General features: G+C 46.6%; 2 protein-coding genes and 1 pseudogene across 3 annotated transcripts; 2 read left to right on the top strand and 1 right to left on the bottom strand.

The window, feature by feature from the left end:
- Window positions 1-375: 375 nt before the first annotated feature.
- Window positions 376-3,141, bottom strand: LOC105914201 (transposon Ty3-G Gag-Pol polyprotein). Its single transcript, XM_014805024.1, has 2 exons — window positions 2,802-3,141; window positions 376-2,495 (listed from the first exon to the last, which is right to left on the bottom strand). Exons 1-2 carry the CDS (start codon window positions 3,139-3,141, stop codon window positions 376-378), a joined length of 2,460 nt encoding a protein of 819 aa, XP_014660510.1.
- Window positions 3,142-7,844: 4,703 nt separating this feature from the next.
- LOC101783914 lies at window positions 7,845-12,569 on the top strand. Of its 2 annotated transcripts, XM_004965202.4 has the most exons (3): window positions 7,845-8,100; window positions 8,539-12,181; window positions 12,269-12,569. In XM_004965202.4, exon 2 carries the CDS (start codon window positions 8,630-8,632, stop codon window positions 12,155-12,157), a length of 3,528 nt encoding a protein of 1,175 aa, XP_004965259.1. In that variant the 5' UTR covers window positions 7,845-8,100; window positions 8,539-8,629; the 3' UTR covers window positions 12,158-12,181; window positions 12,269-12,569. The 2 variants fall into 2 exon arrangements, with proteins under 2 accessions (XP_004965259.1, XP_004965258.1); XM_004965201.4 differs by having other exon boundaries at window positions 8,539-12,537.
- A 4,315-nt stretch (window positions 12,570-16,884) lies between these two features.
- LOC101756091 lies at window positions 16,885-18,702 on the top strand (annotated as a pseudogene).
- Window positions 18,703-26,019: the final 7,317 nt, after the last annotated feature.

Here is a 26,019-nt window from a genome sequence, read left to right as displayed (position 1 = left end):
TGTATGGGTGAATGTTAACATTAAATATTTTGAATTGCATGAGCTCGGAGAAAGCTGCGAGGACCTATTGAGGATACATGAAGGGTGATAAGTATTATGTCAAGGGCCTCAGACCCTCGGGTAGCTGGCCCTCGACTACGAAGTTCGTAGCCTCCTGCCGTGTCTTCCAGGGACGGAGGTTTTACCCCTCACGATCTGCTGGGCTTAGGTTGAAGAAGGTAGAGAGGAGTAGATTGATTTTGATATTCCTTAATCCCCATGTACGGGTTACAATGAATATATATGGCCGGTGGCCTGAAGCTAAAATAGGAAACAGACTCCTTTAATCTAGAATCCAACTCTAACTAAAATAGAATCCAACTCTATCTTCCCTGGCTAGCCACGAGCGTCGTTTGAGCCAGCCTCGCTCCTGGCCGCGATCACCGCGCGATCTGCGCGTTCGGCGGCTCGGCGTACGTCGCGGGCCCGCTTCCTCCTAATGTAGGTGCGTCCCCACATGACATCTCTCCCCCCCTCGAGGGCCAGCTCGTCCTCGAGCTGGAACGCTGGATAGCGCTCGCGGAAAGTGTCAAGATCCTCCCAAGTAGCTGAAGCTGCAGTCTCCCCCTTCCAATGAACGAGCACCTGCTGAACTCCCCGGGCCAGGCGCGCGCGCATCACACGCTCGGGCTCGGGCTCGACCGCGCCGTGATGGATGGCCGGCAGGACGGGTGGTGCAGCCGGAGTATGTCCAACATACTTCTTGAGAAGACTGACGTGGAACACATCATGAAGCTTGGCGCGTGGAGGCAACTCGAGACGGACGGCGACGGGGTTGATCAGCTCGACGACACGATACGGCCCGAAAAAGCGGGGCTTCAACTTGCCCTTGGTGACCTGAGGCAGCGAAGCTGGAGCGCGATGACGAAGGCGAAGGAGCACAAAGTCGCCCACAACATATGAAACTGGACGATGATCCTTGTCGTAGTATTTTTTCTGGAGGGCCTGTGCTTGCTCCAGGCGGTAGTGGACATCTGCCAAGAATTCCTCACGTTCCGCCATGGTGCGGGCGACAGCAGGCACACGAGTCTCGCCTGGCTCATAGGACCGGATGGTGGGCGGATCACGACCATAGACCACCCTGAAAGGCGTGTCCCGCAACGATGTTTGGTAGGCGGTGTTGTAAACGTACTCCGCCCAAGGGAGCCAGCGGACCCACTGTCGAGGACGATCGCCGGTGAAGCAGCGAAGATACATGACGATGACGCGGTTGGCCGCCTCTGTCTGCCCGTCGGCCTGAGGGTGGAAAGCGGTCGTCATATGTAACTTAGTACCCATGAGCCGCATGAGTTCCTTCCAGAACGTGGAGGTGAATATTGGGTCGCGGTCGGACACCATGGACTGCGGTACGCCGTGCAGCCTGACGATGTCGGTGAAGAAAGCTTGTGCGATGGATTCGGTGGTGTAGGGGTGGGCCATGGGAATGAAGTGGCAATATTTGCTGAACCTGTCCACCACAGTGAGGATCACGGACTTCCCACGGACACGCGGCAAGGCCTCCACGAAGTCCAGACCAATGTCAGTCCAAACACCTTGCGGCACCGGCAGGGGCAGCAGCAGTCCGGCCGGATGGAGATGCTCGGACTTGTAGCGTTGGCACGTATCGCACGCGCGCACGAAATCCTGCACGAGGCGGCGCATGTCGGGAAAGTGGACGTCGCGGCGAAGACGATGAAGCGTGCGCTGCACTCCCTCATGCCCGTCGTCGTGAATAGCCGCTATGATCTCCTGGACGAACGGGGACGCAGGTGGAAGGTAGAGGCGGCCACGGAACTGGAGTACGCCATCCACGACCTTCCACGGCTCGCCACGAGTACCTGCGCGAATTTCATCATGAATGGCCACTAAGGTCGGGTCAGCAGCTTGAGCTTGACGGAGACGCTCGACGAAATCAAACCGTGGCGCCGAGATTGCCAGTACGGCCCCCGTGTCCGTGTCGCGGCGTGAGAGCGCGTCAACCACCGTGTTCGCCGCGCCAGGCTTGTATTCCACCGTGAAGTCAAAGCCCAACAGCTTTCCCACCCAATGGTGTTGTGGAATCGTCGAGAGCCGCTGGTCCAGCAGGTACTTGAGGCTATAATGATCAGTCTTGACGACGAAACGGCGTCCCCACAAATAGGGCCTCCAATGACGAACGGCGTGGACGAGGCCGATCAGTTCCCTCTCATAGGCAGCGAGAGAGCGGTGTCGGGGGGTGACGGGTCTGCTGAAGTAGGCGAGCGGGTGGCCCTCCTGGATGAGAACGGCGCCAAACCCATGCGTCGAGGCATCACACTCGACGACGAAGCCCTTGTCGAAGTCGGGCATAGCCAACACAGGGGCGGACGTGACCGCGGCCTTGAGATCGGCGAAGGCGGAGGCCGCGGTGTCAGTCCACGAGAAGCCATCCTTTTTGAGGAGGGCTGTCAGAGGCGCGGCGACGGCCCCGTAGTTGGCGACGAACTTCCGGTAGTAGCCCGCCAAGCCGAGGAAGCCTCGCACGGCACGAGCGGACCGGGGTACTGGCCAGTCATGGATGGCCTGCACCTTGGCCGGATCCATAGCCACGCCCGCTTCGGAGATGATGTGGCCGAGGTACGCCACAGCCGTGACACCGAACGCGCACTTGGATCGCTTGATGAAGAGGCGATGGAGACGGAGGAGGGCGAGGACGGTGCGAAGATGACGAAGATGATCGGCCCATGTCCTGCTGTAGATAAGTATATCGTCAAAGAAAACCAAGACAAACCGGCGCAGGTAGGGGCGGAGCACATCGTTCATGAGCGCCTGAAATGTCGCCGGGGCGTTGCACAGCCCGAACGGCATCACAAGGAACTCGTAGAGCCCATCGTGAGTGTGGAACGCCGTCTTGTGTATGTCTTCCGCCCGCATGCGGACTTGGTGATAGCCCGATCGCAGGTCCAACTTGCTGAAGAACCGCGCGCCGTGCAGCTCGTCGAGCAGTTCGTCCACCACCGGAATGGGGAACGCGTCCTTAATGGTGAGGGCGTTGAGGGCGCGATAGTCCACGCAAAAGCGCCACGTCCCGTCGGCCTTCTTGACGAGGAGGACCGGCGACGAGAACGCCGAAGTGCTGCGGCGAACGACGCCCTGCTCCATCATAGCGGCACACTGCCGCTCCAACTCATCCTTGTGGGACGCCGGGTAGCGGTAAGGGCGAACCGCGACCGGCTGCGCGTCGGGCTTCAAGATAATGGTGTGCTCACGGCCTCTTGGCGGGGGCAAACCGACTGGCTCGGCGAAGACATCTGAGAACGCGGAGAGCAGCTCATCGAGGAGGGAGGGGGTGGCCGTAGCAGACTGGACGCACGGCTCGTCCGCCGAAGGCACGCCCGTCCAGCAGACCTCACGCCCCTAGCGCTGGAAGGACAGGGTGCGGGCAGAAAGATCCCACACGATCGGCCCCAATGTCTCCATCCAGAGCGTCCCCAGAACCATGTCGTAGGCTGCCAGTGGCATTATATACAGGTCGACATTGAAGCGTGCACCCTGGATGGTGATCGGCACCTGCCGCAGCACTCCAGGGCAGGAGATGCGCTCCCCGTTGGCCACCATGGCCGTGAGACGTGGTCGTTGTTGCGGTGGCAGGCCGGTTTGGACTGCAGCAGCCTCCGAGATGAAATTATGCGTCGATCCGGTGTCGAGGAGGGCCGTGAGGACCTCGGAGCCCAGCTGGACCCGGACTTGGATGGTCTTGCCAACGCGGACGCCCGCCACGGCATGCAAAGAGAACACCAGCGCGTCCGCCCCGGCGGGGCCGTCGGCACTGCCCTCGGCAGCGGCGTCGTCGTCTTCTTCGATGCTGTCGAGGACGAAGAGCTTTTTGCAGACCCGGTTGTGGCCCCGCCCGTACTTCTCATCGCAGTTATAGCATAGGCCGAGGCGGCGCCATTCCTCCTGTTCCGTCTGGGTGAGACGCTTCACCGGACGCCCCTCGATGGTGACCGTAGGCGTGGGTGCCTTGGGCGCCGTTGGCTGGGGTGCGGCCTGGCGCGGCGGTGGTGCCGGCAGGATGGCGCGAGGGGCAGCCTTGGCCGGCGTGGGCTGGTACTGCTCCATGAGCTCCAGCTGCCGAGCGAGACTCATTGCTGCCGCAAGGGATTGCGGGTTCTGGACCTGTACGGCGAGGCTGAGCGGAGGGAGGAGCCCGCCGGTGAAGAGTTGGACACGCTGGATTTCGTCCAGTCGGCCGGCTCGGGGCAGGAGCGCCTGAAAACGTTCCTGGTACTCCTTGACGGTCCCCGTGCGACGGCAGTCCGCCAGCTCGAAGAGAGGCGCAGAACGTAGCGGCGGTCCGTACCGCAGGTTGATCAATTCCTTGAAACGGCGCCAGGACGGTGTGCCTTCGTCCGTCTGGACCTGGATGTACCACATCTGGGCGCCGTCGACGAGGTTATACGACGCCAGCCACGTCTTCTCTTCCTCCATGATCCGTTGCTGGAAGAAGTATGACTCGCATCGGTTGATGAACGCGAGCGGGTCGGACTTGCCGTCATAACGCGGAAAGTCCATCTTCTGATGCTTGGGCGGCCGGTCCTGGAAGTGTTCCCCGGACAGGGCCTTGCTGCCTGATGAGGACGAACGATCGGCCGAGAGTGCCGCGATCGCGTTAGCCTGAGCCTCCATCGTCTTGGCATTAGCCTGCGTGGTAGCTTGCAGGGACGCGACGGCTTCAGCAAGCTTCTCCACGGTGGACTTGAGGGCATCGAGATCACCCATGGCTGCCGTGCACAAACCAGTGGACAACGAGGCGGATGAGATTGGAACGGCGGTTGCGGGTGGTGGGGTGGCGGCGGCTGCAGAGGTCAGGCGTGGCGGGGACGAAGACCGGGACTGAGCGGATCGCCGGGAACGTGATACCAGGTTGTCAAGGGCCTCAGACCCTCGGGTAGCTGGCCCTCGACTACGAAGTTCGTAGCCTCCTGCCGTGTCTTCCAGGGACGGAGGTTTTACCCCTCACGATCTGCTGGGCTTAGGTTGAAGAAGGTAGAGAGGAGTAGATTGATTTTGATATTCCTTAATCCCCATGTACGGGTTACAATGAATATATATGGCCGGTGGCCTGAAGCTAAAATAGGAAACAGACTCCTTTAATCTAGAATCCAACTCTAACTAAAATAGAATCCAACTCTATCTTCCCTGGCTAGCCACGAGCGTCGTTTGAGCCAGCCTCGCTCCTGGCCGCGATCACCGCGCGATCTGCGCGTTCGGCGGCTCGGCGTACGTCGCGGGCCCGCTTCCTCCTAATGTAGGTGCGTCCCCACATGACATATTAAGTCAATGGATAGAGTTGTGCTTATTGTACATCTAGTACGGGAAGTGGAGCTAAAACCCGATTCACCCAACATCTAGCTGGGTTGCAAGGGAATGTATAACCAATATTTTTTGTATGTAAGAATATTTTCCTTTTACATTTTTTTACATTCACTAATATTATTTCTCAACAATTTTTTACACACATCAATTTTTTTTTGCATTCACCAACATTTTTTTCTCAAAATTATTTTAACATTCACCAACTTTTTTTACGTTAAAGAATGTTGAGATAGTTCATCTAAAATGTTAACTTAAAAAATACAACAAAAATAGTTATACCGGATCTCATGCATTAATTCTAAAAACACGATGGTTCAAATGGAATAAAAAACGGAGCTACGGTTTGAGAGAATGCATTTTAAGATTGCAAATCAATTTAAACCTTGTATGACCAACCAGATCGTGGCATATGTCATCATATTAATAATGTGGTCCACTCCCCTCTACCACCAGAATGGGCTTTCTCTTACCCGCATGCATCTTAGCCGTTTATTTACTTCTTGCACGAATTCTTAAAGTGGAAGTTTAATAGCACCCTATCTTCCGGAAGATGCATACGTTTTCGTGATTTGCTTCTTATTCGGCCAATTGGGCTTCATCTTCATTGATGATTGTATTGGGCCGGAGTCCCTCCTGGTTGACACGATGATGGTCTTGGGCCGACGGGCTTCCTCGACGAAGCGCCCCACCCAACTATGCCTCTGTCCGGCCTGCTGGTTGGTGTTAGGAACGAATGCGGGGCCGGGTCGCGTAAGTTGTTCGCCGTCCCGGCGTCCCCATTCGCCGTGCGCGTCAAGTGCTCGACGAAAATGGCCGCCAAGGCAGCGGCGCTGCCGCCCGGTTGGTGTTCGACGAAATGCCGGACCGGGCCATGGTGCTTTGCCGCCCCGACCGCGCCCGCCAGGATCTCAAGCGAATGCCCGAGCAGTGGGCATTACAAGGGGGTGTTTGGGAGACAGGGGCTAAACTTTAGCCCTATCACATCGGATGTTCGGATGCTAATTAGGAGGACTAAACATGAGCTAATTACAAAACTAATAGCAGAACCCCTAGGCTAAATCACAAGACGAATTTATTGAACCTAATTAATCCATCATTAGCGAATGATTGTTGTAGCACCACATTGTCAAATTATGGACTAATTAGGCTTAATAGATTCATCTCGCGATTTAACCTAGGGGTTGCGTAATTAGTTTTGTAATTAGTCTAGGTTTAATACTTCTAATTAGTGTCCAAACATTCGATGTGACGGGGACTAAAATTTAGTCCCCTCCTCCCAAACACCCCCAAGTCTCCGCCGAGCAGTCCTGCTCCGTCAGATGCCCACGTCAACGCGGCGCGTCCAAGGGGGCAGGCAGGCATGGTCACAGAGCAGGATTGCTCGGCGGAGACTTGGAGCCCTGCGGATTTCCGCTCTCAGACGCCACGCGGTGTGTCCCCACGGTGCGCGGACGGAAATCTTCCATCGTCGTGCACCAAAACAGTTAGTCAGTCAGTCGCTCCAACTCGTAGTGGACTTGCTTGGCTCGACGTGCAGAGTCAGCCAGCCTGCTTGTTGGTCTTTGTCGCGGCCTCGCTACTATTCTGGTGAGTACTGGTGGAGAGGTATTAGGGCAGTCCCAGTGGTGTATTGATGATGGTTTCTATCCTCATTAAATGACTTGCCACGTAGGCAAAATGCTGACATGGTAACATAATTAATGAAGAAAGAGAGTAAAAATCCTAGAAATGGTTTCCTCATGAAGAAATAAGGTCTTCTTTTCACCCAATGCAACAAGAAACCAAGAAATCGCCATTGGAGAGAAACCACCAGTTTCTAGGGGGCTCGTGCCATACTTCCATTAGAGGAAGAAGATAGAGTTGGAAGAGAGAAAGAGAAAATAATTATTACTCAAAGACACCTCTACTGTGGAAGATAATTTCTATAGATGATTTCTTATGCTATGGAAACCGCGTCAGTTTCTTTCATTGGGACTGCCCTTGCACTTACCCAACTACACAAGCCATCTATTGTTGTATTACTTGCAGGGCCAGCTTGGAATGTAAATGAAAAAGGGGTAGTGTGTACTTGTTCAGTTAGTTGTACCTTGCAATTCCATTACTAATACTGAACATTCGATAAGTTTGGTATTTGGTGCTCTAACTCCAAAGTGATCCTACCATGTTTCATATATATTACATTTACAATCTGGAAAACCTATCAACTCTGGATTCGACTAGGTCCATGTCACAACCTATTTTCTCTTCTTCTTTGCTTTTTTTTTAATTAGAGAACCCTCTTAGATTTTATCTGGAGCAGTAGCATAATAGCCATATATATTCTTTTTTTAAGAAAAACGCCTTGCAGATCAATATACAGCTCATTCTTAGTTAGTCAATGGTTAGTCAATGGCAGCAACTCACGGGCATTCATACTGCATGGCATGGTTGGTGGCTTGTCGCTGTGGGGGTCTACCATTCCCTGTGTTGGCCTCTGGGGTAATTGACTTCACTTGGTCTTCTCCCTTTGCCATATTCGTTTTCTCTGCTTCCTCTTGTTCACACCTTCCACGGGCTCTTCAATGGCTGAGCTTCTTGGAGTCCTTACAAGTGTACTCACCGGTCCAAGCAGCCAAGTCATCTGTTGCTCTGTATGCAAGCTTAAACTTGCAACCTCAGTTACGGAGTGATCATATCATATAGCTGCTGGGGAAGTCTGTTCATGTAATTTACTGGTGGGCAATGCAATGTCTTCCGTCCCTTTAGGTATGTCCTCCTTTTCCTTCCTGGTGTTTTAGCATTGCCAATAGCTCATGGTTTCCAGTAAACATCTTTCATGATTGAGTACAGTAGAACTTCTAAAGAACTTTTGCTATTTTTTTTAAAAAAATTATTGTGCCATATACAGTAGACTTCTAAAGATTTCTTCCTTGCAACATGATCTCTTTTTTTTTAAAACAAACCCAGTACGGATTCTGATGATGGACTAGGGTCTTACTTGTTACTAGTCTCATTCTTTTGTTTAATTTCTTAGCCACTGAAGCATACACAATAATTCATTGCTACTGTTTGCTATCTTTATGTTGGTGGCATTGACTCCACGCTTCAAGTCTTCTCTTTCTCCCTGCATCCATTCTTTTGCCAATTGCTCTTCTTCCAGAAACCAGAACATCCTTGAGTAATCTGTGACTTTGAATCTTACAGATATCTTCTCACATCCAAAGACCTGTTTCCTGCTGCTGCAAATGCAAGGGTAGAGGGCTGACACTTGCAGTATCAGTTGGGGAACTGCCATATGGCTACTGCTGTGCAAACAGGGCGTGCCATTGCTCCAACCGGCACCACAGCTACTCCAGGAGCAAGCAATGATGAGATTGAAGATAGCAACGCCCATGGAGACAACAATAGTGAGATTTCCATGGTCACTAGCATTGGTGGTGGTGGCAGCAGTGGGCAGGACTCCATGGACAATCAATCCAGGAGCTTTTCCTCTGTTGATAGCACCAATGATGATTTTGAGTTCTTGTGGAAACTGCGGAAGTATTTGGTACTAATTGGAATCTTAGCTGTTGGTGTGACATACAATTCTGGTTTAACACCTCCCGGGGGATTTTGGAATACAAACAAGGATGGCCATCAAGCTGGCGATCCTGTCCTTCGTGCTGAGTTCTACCAACGATATGAGGTATTCTTCTACTGTAATGCAACAGCATTTGCTGCATCTCTTGTCTTAATAATCTTGCTTCTAAGCAAGAGTGTGACCAGGCAGAAGTTATGGCTTCGCTCGATGCAATTTACAATGCTAGTGGACCTATTCAGTCTGATGGGGGCCTATGCTTCTGGGAGCTGCAGGGCTCTTAAGTCATCCATCTACACATGGGTTCTAGTCATTATTGTTTTTGCATATGTTTTGATTCATATCCTAGTATCCACAAGGTTTGTTCCAGAAATATTCAAAGAGAAGGTGAAAACAATGGTAAATCGAACTCTATCCAAGTTGGGTATATGTGATGTGGAAACAAATAGTCGTCAAGAGGAAAGAAACCTTGAGGAGGCTCGCAAGTTTATTCTGATGCTTGTAACTTTTGCTGCCAGTGTCACATACCAGGCAGGGTTGAATCCACCAGGTGGCTTTTGGGCTGAAAATGATCATATCTCAGAGCACCGTCCAGCTACTCCTGTTCTTCGCAGTCACTACCTGCGCCGTTATAATATCTTTGTTAGTTGTAATTCAACCTCCTTTGTGGCATCTTTGGTTACAATTATATTACTTCTGAGTCCAGAACTGAGCAGGCATGGAATAAGGTCCAAAGCAGTGGTTGTTTGCGTGGTGGCGGACCTGTTGTGCCTAATTGGTGCCTATGCTGCTGGATGCTGTAGGGATGTAGCAACATCATTCTATGTCATGTTTATTACAGTCATTGTTTTCATCTGCATTGGATTTTTAGCTGGGATATTTGTTTACAAACCTGTCGCAGACTGGATAGAGAAGATCAAAGCACACACTATGCGGTGCATGGGTGTGCTGGGTCGAGCACTCTCACTGAAATCTAGGAGTAGCGGATCAATGAATGCAAAGCCAGAGAGTTCTCATGGAAGTCATCAGAAAGATTCAATCCATTCATCTGCTGCAACAGCAGAAGACGGTAAATGTGATCCAGGACTCCAGACTGCAGGCAATCAGCAAGTTTCAAATATCACAGAAGCAGAGTCCAGTGGGGAGTATCCACCCGAAGGCAATCAGAAGGTGGAAAATACTGAGTCAGTCTCCAACTCTCAGCATCCATCAGACAATAGTCCAGAATCAACAAACACTGAGGATCTTGTGTCCAATCTGGAGAGTGAATCAACAGACTGCAAGCTAGATGCAAACACACCGGAGTCTCTGTCCAGCACAGAACAACCATCATCGAGCTGTCAGCAAAGGGATGGTATGCCTGCAGACAGCCAGCAAGTTTCAGGTATGAACAAGCAGTCTTCAGCTGTTAACATCAGGACTACTGATATGCCAGAAGAGGGCTCTTCTGAACAAAATATGTTAGCTGATGACTCCATTGAGGATGGAAAGACTTCGTTGCCTTTGGAAGCCAGTGGTAATGTGGAATCTGCAGAAGAACACACTTCAACTGGATGTACTAACCGTGATATTGAAAATGGTGGCGTTAACAACAAACAAGAAGTGTCAACTGAAGAGCATCTGGAGACGACCCGCACATATCTGCTTCTTCTTGCTATTCTTGCAGTATCTCTGACATATCAATCAGGTCTGAATCCCCCAGGTGGCTTCTGGTCAGAAAGTGAGAACAATCATTCAGCTGGTGATCGCATACTTGAGGACAGTGAGCATCCACGCTTCATTGCATTCTTCTATCTCAACGGAGTTGCATTTGTGGCATCTATTGTCATCATCCTTATGCTCCTGAACAAGAGTATGAGCAAGAAGGTTACAAAACACCGCGTGTTGCTGATAGTTATGATAGTGGACTTACTTTCCCTAACTGGGGCCTTTGTCATGGGAAGCTGCAGGGATGCAAAGAAGTCCATTTCCACATCAGTTTTATTGTGTCTTGTTCTTGTTTATGTTCTTCTTCATGTTCTGATAGCGATTCATGTGATCCCTCCAGAGTGTAAAAGGCAGGTTACAGATAAACTAAAGAATTTCTCTTGTGGAAATGTGTGGTCAGCATTGCCTCAGTTATGCCACAAGCAAACAGGGGAGAAATCTAGTCCAAAGGAATTGGAACGCAAGCGTAATCTATTACTGACACTTTCTATTCTAGCTGCAACTGTCACATACCAAGCTGGTATCAACCCTCCAGGAGGTGTATGGTCTGATGATAAAGATGTCAGTGGCAAACCAGGAAATCCAATCCTTCAGGACAACCATCGAAGGCGATACGATGTGTTCTACTACTCAAATTCAGTCTCGTTTGTGTCATCTGTTGCTATCATAATACTTCTTGTGAATAAGGAATCCTGTGAGCATGGAATCAAATCTTATGCACTGCGAGTGTGTTTGGTGGTGGGTTTAATTGGCCTCTTGATTGCCTATGCTGCAGGAAGCTGCAGGAACAGAAAGCAGTCCATCTTTGTCACCGTCATTGCTGTGGCTGTTCTTATATCCCTTGTGATTCAAGTCCTACTATCTTCAATGTACGAAACGTTACAAAGACCACTGGCTAAACTTATGGACCGTCTGCAGAAACTTGTGGAATATCTCCAGAGCTGGGTTTTTTGTAATGGGAAGGGTAGGCGAGAAATTTCTCCTTCCGAGTCACAGGAAACTAAAGATTCTGATGAACAAAAGAAAAGAAAGAGGCATAAGTATCTCATGCTTATTGCCACTTTAGCAGCCTCCATCACATACCAAGCTGGTCTGAACCCGCCTGGTGGCTTCTGGTCTGATGATGACAGCCATTTTGCAGGCAATCCACTCCTCCTTGACATTAATCACCTACGCTACATGACATTCTTCTTCTTCAATGCTATCTCCTTCATGGCATCTATTGTTGTGATAATGCTTCTGCTCAGTAAATCTATTAGGAAGAAAGCTGTCCCACTTGAGGTATTGCTCTTGATTATGATACTGGACCTGCTGTCTCTCATGGCAGCTTTTGCTGCGGGAAGCTGCCGGAAATTAAGTACCTCAGTCTATGTCTTTGTGCTAGTAGCTGGCGTAGCAATATATCTTGTGGTTCTTATTGTTCTGTCAAGAGCCATTAAAAAATATCCAAGAAAGTGGAAGACAAAAGGGCTTTTCTGCTCAAGACATACTTCTCGTGTTTCAAGCACGAACACTAGGGTACAAAGAGAGCAAGTTTGAAGAAACCTTCCCTGCAGTTCTTAAGTCAGTATTCTTCTTCTTCGTCTTCCTTTGCTTTAGCAGGGTACAAAAAATCCTCACCACTGTTTTTGTCTTCAAATTTACTAGCAGGATGGTGATGCTGTATGTTGATAAACAGTCGTTTAGGAAAGTTGAATTTGGATTAAAGCATGTTGACATTTTTGTATTGTGTAATCCGCTGGATACTTTTCATGAAACAAAGTAGACCGTGGATTTTTTTTTTCATTATGTTTCTGTGCTTGCATGCATTTTTTTTTCTCCTATGGTAGGCCGGATCGCCAGATGCTGAATGGTTTGTAGTGGCTTTAGAAACTCATAGTATACATTCTCTCATGTTAACTAATGTTCTAGTCCCGTTTGTTTCTTTCTCAATTAAGGTTTTTCTGTTGCATTATTCGCCCCATCATACCGGATAAAGATGTCAGAACTTTAAATCATTGATGAATGGCGGCCAATGCTTTAAACCTTGTCTGTCCTTTATTTCTCTTAGTGCACATATATAATCATCTAAAGAGGTGACAGTGGTGCAATCAGATCTTTGTAATTCTTTTATTCCTATTGTCATTGTTTATAAAACAAATTGTGAAATATGCCTGTTGTATTATTCATGGTCGTACATGAAGATGTCGAGTTTGTGTTGGAGCAGAGCCACAGGGCCTCGCTGAACAACCTTTAATCATAGATAGGCGTGGTAAAGGATCCTCTAATTTAGCCTAGGCATGGTCTGGGTCGCAGGCTGCAAGGGGGTAGGGGCATTGCAGACATGGCATGGTCTGGGTCGCAGGCTGCAGCCGTGGGGCATAGGGGGATGGAGGGAAGCAGCACACCCATGGAGGCAGCCTCCATGCATCTTTTCGGTTGCCCCCCTTGGCCCTTCCCTCCACCCATCACAACCGAATCCCGATCGACTCCGTCCGAGGTACTTCCTGCAACCGCACCCGTGGTGGCCTCAGTCTCTGACCCGGTGGCTCGCGCAAGGGCTCCCTCCTCCCATCGAAGCAGGCAACTCTTCCTGGCTGCCTGGTGTTCGACGAAATGCGGGGCCCGGGTCCGGAGAGGCGGAGAGTCCTGCCGTCCCGTCCGTGCACACCAGGTGCTCCAGCGCAGCAGCGCTGCCTGGCTGGGACGGTGTCAGGCACTCAATTGCGGCCCTATCGCCCTGTTCGCTTCAGCTTATTCAGCCGGCTTATCAGCCACCGAACAGTGTTTTCCTCTCACAACAAATCAGCCGTTTCAGCTTTTCAGCCGGCTTATAAGCTGAAGCGAACAGGCCGATTGCGCAGCCGAAACGTCAAGGCGGCGCAGGAGGATGTCCTCTGCTCGTTGGAGCCAACATGCGTGGCGGTCGTGCACCGGCATCCAGTCGGCAAGCCAGCCCAACTGGTGGTAACTCCGGCCGGGACACGATCGCTGACATGCCACTCGACCGGTCTGCCGATTGGTTTGTCGCGATGCCGTTCTGCTGGTGCGTGCCGATCCCTTTGGCGCGCGCCGCATTGCCTCCCTGGTACTATGATATCAATCGCTCATGTCGTTGGCTATATCAATGTGTTCTTTTCTGGAACTGAGGTATATATCTATGCCCATATGCCCATATGGTATTAAGTTACTAACGATGGGATGCGTGTTTGTGCAAGTTGTTTCTTTCACTGTTTTTTTTTCAGATTTATTCAACGTCAAACAATTATCTGACTGATATTTTGCATATCCATTAGTCGAAATTGTGAATATTCTACTCGTGAGAAATTGTGAATATTCTGCAAATTGATCTGGGCGGCTCAGTGTAGATCTAATGGTGCAAAAAAGTGATTGACGTTCAGTTGTTTTATACCTGATGCTCTCTGGATTCAAGGCAGCCATGCCATCCCCCGTATTTAAAATCCGGATACCAACGAGTGTGGGAGAACTAGGCCCATGGTACTAGTAGCTTATTGGCTGTTTTAATACAGTATTGGTTTGTGTACAGCTCGAGTTACGTCTTCCTAAGCTCGAGTACATGGCATGGTTGTCACTGTAGGGACCAGCGAGGTAACCGTTAATTACCTTGTTGTGTCTGTGTTGCTGCCCTTTGGGGAATTGACATTGACTTCACCAAGTCTCCCTCCTTTGTCATCTTCTTCAGACTCGCTCTTGTGGAGTCTTTACTAGTGTGCATCACACCAATGACAGCTTCGTGGACTCTTTACTAGTGTGCTCACTAGTCGGATCTCAGCAGCCAAGCCATATCATCCTGGATGCAAGCTCAAACCTCCAATCTCAGCTCGGAGCAAGAGCGACCATACCATACAGCTTAATGAGCATTATCATGTCTCCCCCATAGCTACGATCTCCTTTTGCATCTTGTGTGTTTACTTGTTTGGTTGATGGACATGGATGTAACTTAGCACCACCAACACCCTAATATACTTCGGTTAAGGTCAACAACTGTCATGCCTCATGCGGAATCTGTCTTTTTATTGTACTTCTTTCCCATCCTTCATTGTGAGCCGTTCTTGTCCAGGCATCAGAACAATCTTTGAATAAATTTTGAATCTTTCAGATACCTCCTCGCATCAGAAGAGCTATTTTTTCTCTGAAGCTGCAAGGATACAGAGGGCAGCTGAGACTTGCACTCAGTTGGGGGCCTGCCATATGGAAACAGTGCAACCACGACTAAGCAGTGAAGAGATTGAAAACAGTGAAGCCCATGGCGAAAACAATGGGCAGATTCCCACTGTCACTGGCATCAGCAGCAGTAGGCAGGGCATCGTAGGTAGCACTCAGGATTGTTATGAGCATTTGTGGAAACTGAGGAAGTATTTGGTACTGCTTGGAACCTTAGCAGTTAGTGTGACATACAATTCTGGACTAACACCACCCGGGGGATTTTGGTATCAAAACAAGGTTGGCCATAAAGCTGGTGACCCTGCCCTTCATGCTGAGTTCTACCAATGGCATGAGGTATTTTTCTATTGCAATGCAACAGCCTTTGCTGCATCTCTCGTCTTAATCATCTTGCTTCTAAGCAAGAGTGTGGCCAGGCAGGAGTTATGGCTACGTTCGATGCAATTTACAATGCTAGTGGATCTATTCAGTCTGATGGGGGCCTATGCTGCTGGGAGCTGCAGGGCACTTAAGTCATCCATCTGCACATGGTTCTAGTCTTATGCAGTTTTCGCATATGTTTGGATTTATATCCACAAGGATTGTTTCAGAAACATTCAAAAAGAAAGTGACAGTTGTGATAACTCAGATTCTTTCCAATTGCAAATTTGTTATCTGCAACTTAGAGGGTTGCAAGAGAGAAAAGTCCATGAGTGCAAAAGATCGCGAGGAGGCTTGCAAGTTTATTTTGATGCTCGTAACTTTGTTGACGCTTTTTTCGGCCAACATATGAACGCACACGATCGTGCGGCACACAGAGGGGCTCGCTACAGCACCTCGGCGCAGGCTCATCTGACCGGTTACAGGGACCGGTCTAACCGGTTGTCGGACAGGCTGACGATAGACCGACGAACGCTCGCCCTGGAGGAACCTCGTCAGGGCAAGCGCACGTAGGTTGTTCTAGAGTCGGCAGGCCACCTAGAACACCTTAAGACGTCGTCGAGACGAAGGAAGAACAACAAGCAGTAGATTGGAAAAGCTAGGGAAAAAAAATAAAGGAAAAGATACAAAATAGTAGATTGGTTTTTGTCGATTGGGTTGGATCTCCTCAGTCGGCCGAATCCCTTTATATTTATAGGGAGGGAAGGTTTTCCCCATGCAGGAGTCAAAACCCTAATACAACTCATGCTAAATCACAACTCCTACTCGGATTACACAGAGCCAGACCGGCCTGGGCAGCCGATCTAACCGGTCTACCCGGGTGCAGATCTTGCGAAGATCGTATCTCCCTCATCCGAACTCCAAATCGGACGTTTTATATATGAATCTTGATCTACTCAAAGAGATCTATGCAATAATGGAGTCTAATCTTCATTTGGAGCACTTTGATCCAAGCAGTCTGACCGGTGGGGTCAGCCGGTCTGACCTGTCTGCACGGGGTGCTGATCTTCCCGAGGGCATAACTCTCTCATCCGAAGTCCAAATCGGACGATCCATATATGCATTTCGATTGTCTCGGCGAGAGCTACGCCATGGTGAAGTTCAATTTGCAATTTGGGAACTTTCTTCAAACCGGTCTGACCGGTTGGGCATCTAAACAGGTCTGACCAGATCTACCCGGACCTGCCACTTTTGGACGTCAACAAACTTTTTCAGCAACAATCACATACCAAGCCGGGTTGGGTCCACCTGGAGGCTTTTGGGCTGGAAATGATTACTTATCAGGCACTTCTCCTTATAAGCACCGTCCAGCTACTCCTGCTCTTCGCAACCACTACCTTCACCGTTATAATATATTTGTTAGCTGCAATTCGACCTCTTTTGTGGCATCTTTGGTCACAATCATACTGCTTCTAAGTCCAGGATTGAGCGAGCATGGGAAAAGATCCAAATCAGTAGTTTTTTGTGTGGTAGCTGACCTGTTATGCCTAATTGGTGCCTATGCTGCTGGATGCTGTAGGGATATAAGACCATCAGCCTATGTCATGCTTATCATCGTCATCATTTTGATCTGCATTGCATTTTTAGCTTGGATTTTTGCTTACAAACCTGCGGCAGTCTGGCTACAAAATATCAAAGATGAATTTGTATCATGCATGAATAAAGTGGATCGGGTGCTCTCAATGACAAGTGATGCAGGGCAGCAGAGTACTCTTGCGAATCATCACCAAGATTCAGTACAGACAATTGGTGTACCAGCAGAAGATCAAAATTCTCGTGGCGATCAAACTGAGGAGCATCTGAAGAAGACTCGTACATGTCTGCTTCTTCTTTCCATTCTTGCAGTATCTCTGACATATCAATCAGGTCTAAATCCACCAGGTGGCTTCTGGTCAACAAGTGAAAATAAACATTCAGCCGGTGATGGCATTCTTTGTAGAGAGATAGGAAAACACCGCACACCCCTTGGAGGGGGGGTGACCTTTCATATATATAGCCATATAGGCTTGGTGTACAAGAAATATGAGTACAACACATATACGACTATACATACTCTAATATTCTTGAAGACAATAACCATCCATGCTTCATTGCATTCTTCTATTTCAATGCAGTTGCGTTTGTGGCATCTTTTGTCATGATCCTTATAATCCGGAGCAAGAGTATAAGTGAGAAGGTTACAAAACGCCGTGAGTGGCAGATAGCTATGATAGTGGATGTACTTTCACTAACAGGGGCTTTTGTCATGGGGAGCTGCAGGGAAGCAAAGAAATCCATCTACATATCAGTGTTAGTATGTCTTGTTCTCGCTTATGTTTGCTTTCATGTTCTGATATCTATTCATGTCATCCCTATACAGTGCAAAAATCTTGTTTCAGACACAGTGAAGCAGTTTTGGTCAGCATTGCCTCAGTTATGTAACAAGCAAACAGAGAATAGTACTGGTGAGAACGAATTGGAACCAAAGGAATTAGGAAGGCGGAGTAATCTATTGTTGTAGCTATAGTAGCTGCAACTGTTACATACCAAGCTGGTATAAACCCTCCAGGAGGTGTTTGGTCTGATGACAGAGATGTCAGTGGCTCACCAGGCAATCCAATTCTTCAGGATAACCGTCCAGGACGGTATGATGTGTTCTACTACTCCAATTCAGTCTCATTCGTGTCCTCTGTAGTTATCACAATCTTACTTGTGAACGAGGAATACATTGAGCATGGAATCAAGTCCTATGCTCTGCGACTGTGTTTGATGGTGGGCTTGCTTGGCCTCCTGATTGCCTATGCTGCTGGAAGCTGCAGCCTTCAGGAATAAAATACAATCCATTTTTCTCATCATCATTGCTGTGGCTGTTCTAGTATCCCTTGTGATTCAAGCCCTGCTCCCTTCGATGCATGATACACTAGGAAGACTATTGGATGCAGTTATAGATTTTATGCACACATGGGTTTTTCTTACCAAGACGGTTGAGCCAGAAGTTATTTGTAACACTCCAGAAACTTTGAATTCTGATGAAAACATGGAAAAGAAAAAGGCACAAGTACCTCATGCTTATTGCAATTTTAGCTGCCTCAATCACTTACCAAGCTGGTCTGAACCCACCTGGTGGCTTCTAGTCTGATGACAATGGCCATGTTGCAGGCAATCCGATCCTTCATGATATTAATAACGGACGCTATATGACTTTCTTCTCCTTCAATCCTTTCTCCTTCGTGGCATCCATTGTTGTGATTGTGATCATTCTTCTGCTTAGTACATCTGTTAGGAAGAAGTACGTTCCCTTTGAGGTACTGCTCTGCTTGGTTATGATACTACACCTGCTGGCTCTCATGATAGCCTTTGCTGCGGGAAGCTGCCGGAAATTCAGGACGTCCGTATATGTCCTTTTGCTAATAGCTGGCGTGGTGATTTTTCTTGTGTTTATTAGATTTTTTATCAGTGCCATTGCAAAATGCCTGAAGAAATGGAAGAGAAGTGGGATTTCTCTCTTCAGGGCATCCTGATCAAATTTCATGGACAAATACAACAGTGGCGCACAAGGGGCAAATTTAAGGAATCCTTTTGTAACGCGGTCCAAACGATCAGTGTTCCAGTTCTCTGTTCTCACCATTCTTTCTGGATTCACATTATTTCTAAAAGCTGGTGATGTTTGGATTAAACCCTGGATACATGTGTGTTAAGCATTCATGTAATCTGCTGTACTCTCTAGCTATGTAGAAATGCTACGAATTTTTTAAAGTATGTTTTAGCATACGTTTTTTTTCCCTATATGGTAAGACAGTGCCAGTCTTCCAGATGCAGAACGGCCGATTATAATTTCTCAAAATCTGAAGCTTATCTTCCTTAGAAACATAGATCATACTGGGTTCCAACCAGTTGAGCTTTTCAAGAATAATGTGGAAGTTCTTCTGTCTTATTCGTAAAATATTTGTAAATGCTAGCCAATGTCTTAAACGTTGTCCGTCCCTTCTCCTCAACGCAGATAATCTGCTAAAAGTGGAGAGTGGCACGATCAGATTTTGCAATTTTTTTCGCTTATGGAATGATTGTCTTAGTTCAACCGCTATGGATTGTCTTACTTTTATTATTAGTTGCAAGCAGGTAACTGGGATTGCACCGGACGAAGCACCGTTCTAAATTTGTATCTAAACTACCTGTGTACGTCGTTATTAAAAATAATCTAAAGTAGACACCTAAATCTTAATCTAATTATCTACATAAATATCCAAAAGTAAATTAATATATGATTCTACCTATTTCTATCATTTTTAATATTATGCATGGTGGGTGTTACCATGTTGATCATTTATACATATATGGAAGGAAGCGATGAAAAATACTAATTTTCATGTTAAATCTCTGCTTAATATTAAAATGCGGTTGTTTCTTCTAACCATCGGGTAGTTTTTCAAAAAAGTTCCTCAAACTTTCGTAATCAACCCGCAGTCCTTGGAGTTAAACAGACGTAGTTCTAAACGATTTGCAAAAAAGTCCCTTTCTTCCTCACTTGCACGCGTCTCTACGGCCCGCAATGCGTCCGCCCCCTCCTTGATTCCCACGAATCAATCCGCCATCACGCGCCATCTGCCATCCACCCGTACCCCGCTGGCCTCACCATCCGCCGCCGCCGACCCTCTCGCCATCCACTGGCCGCCCACGCCGCCGACCAAGCAATACACCCAAGAACAAAATAGAGGACAAAGGAATACCACTAACTAGCAACAACAAAATTTGACATCAGCATCTAGACGTCAATCGTTTACAGCTACAACACCACCACACAACTCCTCCTTGCTAGGCGGCGAAGGCCAGATCCAGCAGATGACTGCAAATCTATCTAGTGAGGGAATCGCATGGCAAACAATTGACAACATAGCAGTGGGAGAGCAGGTTAGTGGCGGTAGGGATGCAACATAGAAGGCCGATGAGGAAGCAGCGATAGAGCGGGGAGACAATGGGGGTGCAGTGTAGGGGTCCGACAAGGAAGCGTGGGGCACCATAAAAAAACCAACGTTATAAAAGAAAACACGAGGGAACTTATTAGTTCTTGATCTCGCCTGATTAGTTCTTGATCTCGTCTGATTTCATCTGATTAGCACTCATCTGATTAGCATGAGGGAACTGCGCGGTGGTTCCAGGACCGGCGAGATCAAGAAAACAGGCACAATGCTTGGGCTTTGGGATAAGAATGATGTACTAATCAATTTTTTAAGCCTGTGGGACCTACATCAAACAAAAACCAATGTTATAAAAGAAACAAACTTGGTCGATCAACGTGAGATCACACGGGGAGGTCTCGACGATTATAGGAGAGTAGGTTTGTTGGTGGGCACTGCGATAAGGCTTTCGGTATGGCTGCCGTTGTCGAGTGGAGCTGTGTGGTTGAGGTCTCAATCCAACCAGTCGGCTTTGGCGGTTGAGTTGTGTGTTACCCGTGTTGATGTTCCAATCTAACCGGGTGAGTGTAGGATCTTTCTTTCTTTTCTTTTTCATTTTCCTGCCTATAGCCTTCCAAGACTGTAGTCTTGTATTTTTCTACTATATCAATAAAAACTCGCATTGTCTTGTGCGGTTCATTCAAAAAAAGAAACAAACGATAAAGATAAAAAATGAAGAAAGAAAAAACTTATATTCAATAATTCAAGAAGAAAAACTAATAATTCATAAACAAATAACATCAAATTATCATCCAAGTTTTATGTCATGTCTATTGGGGTTTTTTTCCTTCCGTGCCATGCACGGGAAAATTTCCGAGTACAATACAAGGAGATAAGATGCAAAGTGAAAAAAAGGGCGAATATGGATGAAAAAGTGTATAGAGTAATTACTAATTAAAAGTCAATCAAAACTAGATAAAAATAACTACACATCTATACGAATATTGTGTTAGAATATTAAATAGCCGAGTCTGGATAACCTCCTAAAGTATATTTTAGTTCAGTTTACCCTCCTAAACTACACCATTTAGTTTAATTTATCACTTAAGACAATTTATCTTTTTTATTTCCCCATGCACAAGTAGAGTCTTAAGTTGAAATTAATTTCTCAAGATGATAGCGGATACAATAAGACATGTTAGAAAAATACATTATGAATTGTTTATCATTATTTTGATATGGTAAGACATTTAATTATGAATTTATCCTTGAAATATAAAATTATATGAAAAATAATGGTGAAAAATTCATAATATATTTTTAAAATATAGATTATGATGTCCACTACCACCCTGCAAACTCAAATTAAAATTCAATTTGTGCATGCAAAAACAAAAAAGATAAATGCATTTAGAGATAAATTGATCCGAATGATATAGTTTATGATGTAGACTGAAACAAAAAAATAGTTTAGTTATCCAGACTTTCGCTATACTTGAAGGGAGTAATTTGAACTTTTTTCTTAAATAAATGAGAGAGTAGTAGGTAAACGATTTTGATTATTAACTAGATGTATAATTTTTAAATAATTTTCTAATACAATAGCTCCTAAAGTTTTTAGTTCATGCGGGAGTCCTGGTTGATGAACTATTTGGGTAAAATAAATATATGGCCATCATACTTAGTGAGAGAGTTTCAGTATGGTAAAAAAAAAAGTGTAAATTGCAGTCATTAAACTCATCTAAGTACGGAGATACGATTATTGGCCCATTAACCTAGAGTAGGTTGGATTGATGATTTGTATTCTATGGTGGATGCCTTTCCATTCGCTTTTTTAATTTATCCCCTCCCCCTCTTCCGATTCTTTTCTATATATATTGTTGGTCTTTAGCCCATTTTGTTTATTTTGTAGATTTTTTTAGAAAATCAAATTGTTTCCAGCCTCTGCGACCGCACACGGCTAATCTTTTACATCAAATTCAGCTTTAAAGCTAGTCTAACAAAATAAAGATAACAGTTCACAAATAGAGAAAATAATCATAAGCAAAGTCTATTATTGCTTTTCCATCCGTTCTTAGCAAATATATCCAAAGCGATGACCTCCAAAGCTTTGGTTGCCAAATGCTTGTGTCTTCACGCTTCAGTAGGGATCAATATTGTAGCCAATAAGCTCCTCTGAATACTACCTGCATAAAAGAAGTGAACTGCTTTTTCTCAAAAACCATATCATGGCGAGTACCCCAAATAACCCACATAAGTGCAGCAACCCCCACAAAAATCAATCTTTTTTTCTTCTTATCTATGCTGGTTAACCAATTCCCATGTGAATAATTGATCTAGGTGGAGTTAAACCGGTAACATATGAACAATTTTTCAAATAGCTTTAGCATGCATATTTTTAATTGTCTCATTACAATCACAGAAACAATATTTTTACTACCAGTCCAGTTCCTCTTAGTTAAATTATCCTTTGTTAATATTACACCTTGCTGAGTGAACCAAAGGAAGATTTTTATCTTTAGCGGTATATTAGGCTTCCAAATAAATTTATTTGTGAAAGGATCTTGTGATGCCTAGAGAGGGGTGAATAGGCTCACTTCAAATTTTTCCTGAAAAACTTCGCAGCAGTATTAGATATGTCAAAACTTCCGATGTTGTGCCGGAACTTCCGATGGGTCGAAACTTCCGATACAGGGTTGGAACTTCTGACAGTAGAAAGTGAGCTAAACAAAATTCAAAATGAAACCTGAATTTACCAATTCTGCTTGAATCAAAAGATTATAAATGAAGTAAAGACTACTGCAGGTGATAGATATGTAAGGAACCACACAAATTTATAGATCGGCTTAAATCAAGCTTGTAGGTTAATATGAACATGAAGAACACAATAAGCACAAGAGACAAGGATTTGTTTTCCGAAGTTCACTTCCACAAAGGAAGCTACGTCTCCATTGAGGAGCTCACAAAGAGTTGGGTTCTCACTAACCCTTTACCTCTCTCAATCAACCATAGAGGATTGAGTCACTTACTATGAATTCATGAAGGATGGGTGATACAAATGTTCCCGGGCGCACCACACAAAGAGGACACTCAAACGGGCGACGCCTATCCGTCTAGAAGCAAGCTTCAAGAGTAAGAAATGCGAATCGATGGCCGAAGATGCTTGGAGTGCTCTTGAGATGAATTTGTTGGATCTCACACTCAAATCCTCAACATTCACACCTTCAACCTTACTCTCACTCAATCCCTAGCTCAAACTCCCAAGGATTTAGCTCAAAGGGAAGTGGGGGAGGAGTATTCAATGCTTGGGGGCTATTTTAGCTCGAGTTGTTCAGCAGCAATGAATGGGGGGGCTGAGGGGGTATTTATACCCGAGCCCCCAAAATTAGCCATTATTGTACATTTATGTGCTTGTTGAAACTTCTGACACGGGATTGGAACTTCAGATTAAAACAACTAAGAGCCTCTCCTCGAAAGTTTCAAGAAACATTCGGTGACTGTTATCGGAACTTCTGATACATCGTTGGAACTTCTGATGCTGTCAGATAAAATCGGTCAAGAACCCCCGGTCGGAAGTTTCTGAATACTTCCGGACGGTGTCGGAACTTCCTACCCTCTGTCGGAACTTTCGACACTCACAGAAAATGTGAGAACACAAGTGTGCAAGTGAGTGAGTTGTGTCTCTCAATGGGTAGTTAGCATCTCAAACAAGCACTTTAGTATTTTCAAGCTATCCATCCGCATCCCCTTTATAGTAGGGTGTTTCTATACTCAAATTCAAAATTAGAAATCATAAAAAAGTCTTCTTTTGAGCTCAACACCGTTCTTTCTTTGAAGGGGGTTCTTGAGATTCCATTCATAACCTTTGCACTTCTTTAGAATTAAAACCTGTTAATCACTTGATAAAATTATTAGTCCCCTAACCATGCATGTCATCAACACCAAACCCACTTAGGGGACTAAATGCACTTTCAATTTGTAAAAGGGGTATCCTAGTTCATCAAATACTGATACATAGAACGCACTGAACAATAGCCGTGATTATGTAAATCCCAGTTAAAAATTGAAGCGTCCCCACATAAGTAGAGACTAAATGTGATACAAAAATCAGTCCTAGGAGGCTGATAACACATTTATTCGACAGATAATTCAGTTACCATACAACTCCCAAGGGAGTGGGCGTGAGAGCCATGCAGCGATAAGAAGTAAATAAACAACAGCGGCTAACCAAGCGACTGCCAAAAGACAGCACTCGGGACTACACGGCAGCAGCAGCATCTTGGAAAGGCCAACACCACAGGCAGCGTTGGGTGCGGACACAACCTCTACTCAAGGTCCTCGGCGATAAAGTCCGGGTCTTCCTCTGTAGTAACGAAGCAAGGGTGAGTACGAACGTACTCAACAAGTCCAACCCCATCCACGGAGGGGGATACAAGCAAGTATGTGCATAGGATATATCAAGGAAAGGCTAGAGTCCATTTGCGGGAAAGCTAGATTTTTAACACATGCATAGGCTTATTTTCAAACGAGTTTTCGTAAAGCTGTTCTTTAGTAACCGAAACATGGAGTGGGGTTGATCCTACACAAAGGATCCAAAGTTTTATCGCTATTGGACTTCCCGTCCACCATAGCACACGGCACAACTGCCCGGACACTTCCAAAAATCCAACACACACACACACACACACACACACGACAACCATGCCCAAGTGCTAGTTATGTGACCAAACCGTAACTCGTCCAATGCCGTGGACACGGCTACCCGGATAGGTTTTAACTCTGCAGAGATTGTACACTTTTCCCACAAGTAGGGTACCGTAGCACGATCACCTTAGTGCCGGTGCGGATCCTAACAAAGCCATTACCCACCTTAGCTGAAACTGGCTCGTCCTCACGGAAGCACCCAAGGGGTTCATGGCTCGTCCATGAGACCGTAACCGGGACCTAAGTCACCAAGATCTTACTCCTTTTCCATGGGTTTCCGTTGCTCACCAGCACCCCTGAAGACTAACAATTTAGCTAGTGGGATTTATGCTAAGCCGTTGCCCATACAGCGGTCGAGTGGTTGCATGATGGTGGAATTAGGCAAGATGACACATCAACTCGGTCCTTAACCATGACAAGATGGATATCTCCCGACATCGCTCAACCACTAAGGTACGAGCACAACATCCTGGTATTTCACACAAGAAACACCCATCCATCTCGTCTACACATCCCTTTCCTTCGAACCCGGAAAACCATTTTCCCAATTGAACACACACACACACTTATTTTCCAAGTAAACCATTGTAATAATGATTGTAGTCGAGTAGCAATTTCCTAAGCATTCTAGCGGTGGTTATCGCCTAAATAGAGCGGGTCATATTTAGAGACAACCATAGGATAACAAGGAATGTTCATAACAATCAAGGGGTGGCTATCCAACCATGTCTTGCAATAAAATGATATGCATTTTATAAAATAGGCCAATATGTTGTTTTTGAAAAACTAGGTATTAAGTATGCATCAAAGGGTGAGATTGGACTTGCCGTCTTCAAAGCCTTCCGGGAGTTCCGGCTCGTGCTACTGGTCCTCGGGCTCGAGCTCTCGGTCAAACTCCTCTTCGGGCTCCTCCTCTGGTAATCTGCGACCTACGGCACACGCAAATGGGCACACAAATAAATAAAAGAAAGTTGGTTTTTAACCGTTGAGCTCCGTACAGAAAACACGAACGGAAAATAGGTAGAAAGATTATTTTTGGGAAATTTGGATATGGATCGGCGGAAGTATTTTGGAGGATGACGTGGTAAAATTTAGGATTAATTGGAGGAAGTTTGGCGCATGAAATGATGAGATATACATGGATTAGGGGCTTAAAATGAGTTTTAGGACGGGTTTGCAATAAACCAGGGGCCTATTTGCGAATAATTTTGGAGGTGGAGGGGCTTATCTGTGAATAGG

Source organism: Setaria italica, chromosome IV (assembly GCF_000263155.2).
Source record: "Setaria italica strain Yugu1 chromosome IV, Setaria_italica_v2.0, whole genome shotgun sequence".
NCBI lineage: Eukaryota > Viridiplantae > Streptophyta > Magnoliopsida > Poales > Poaceae > Setaria > Setaria italica.
Note: the sequence above shows the minus strand (reverse complement) of the source record. Positions and strands in the feature narration are given on the sequence as shown.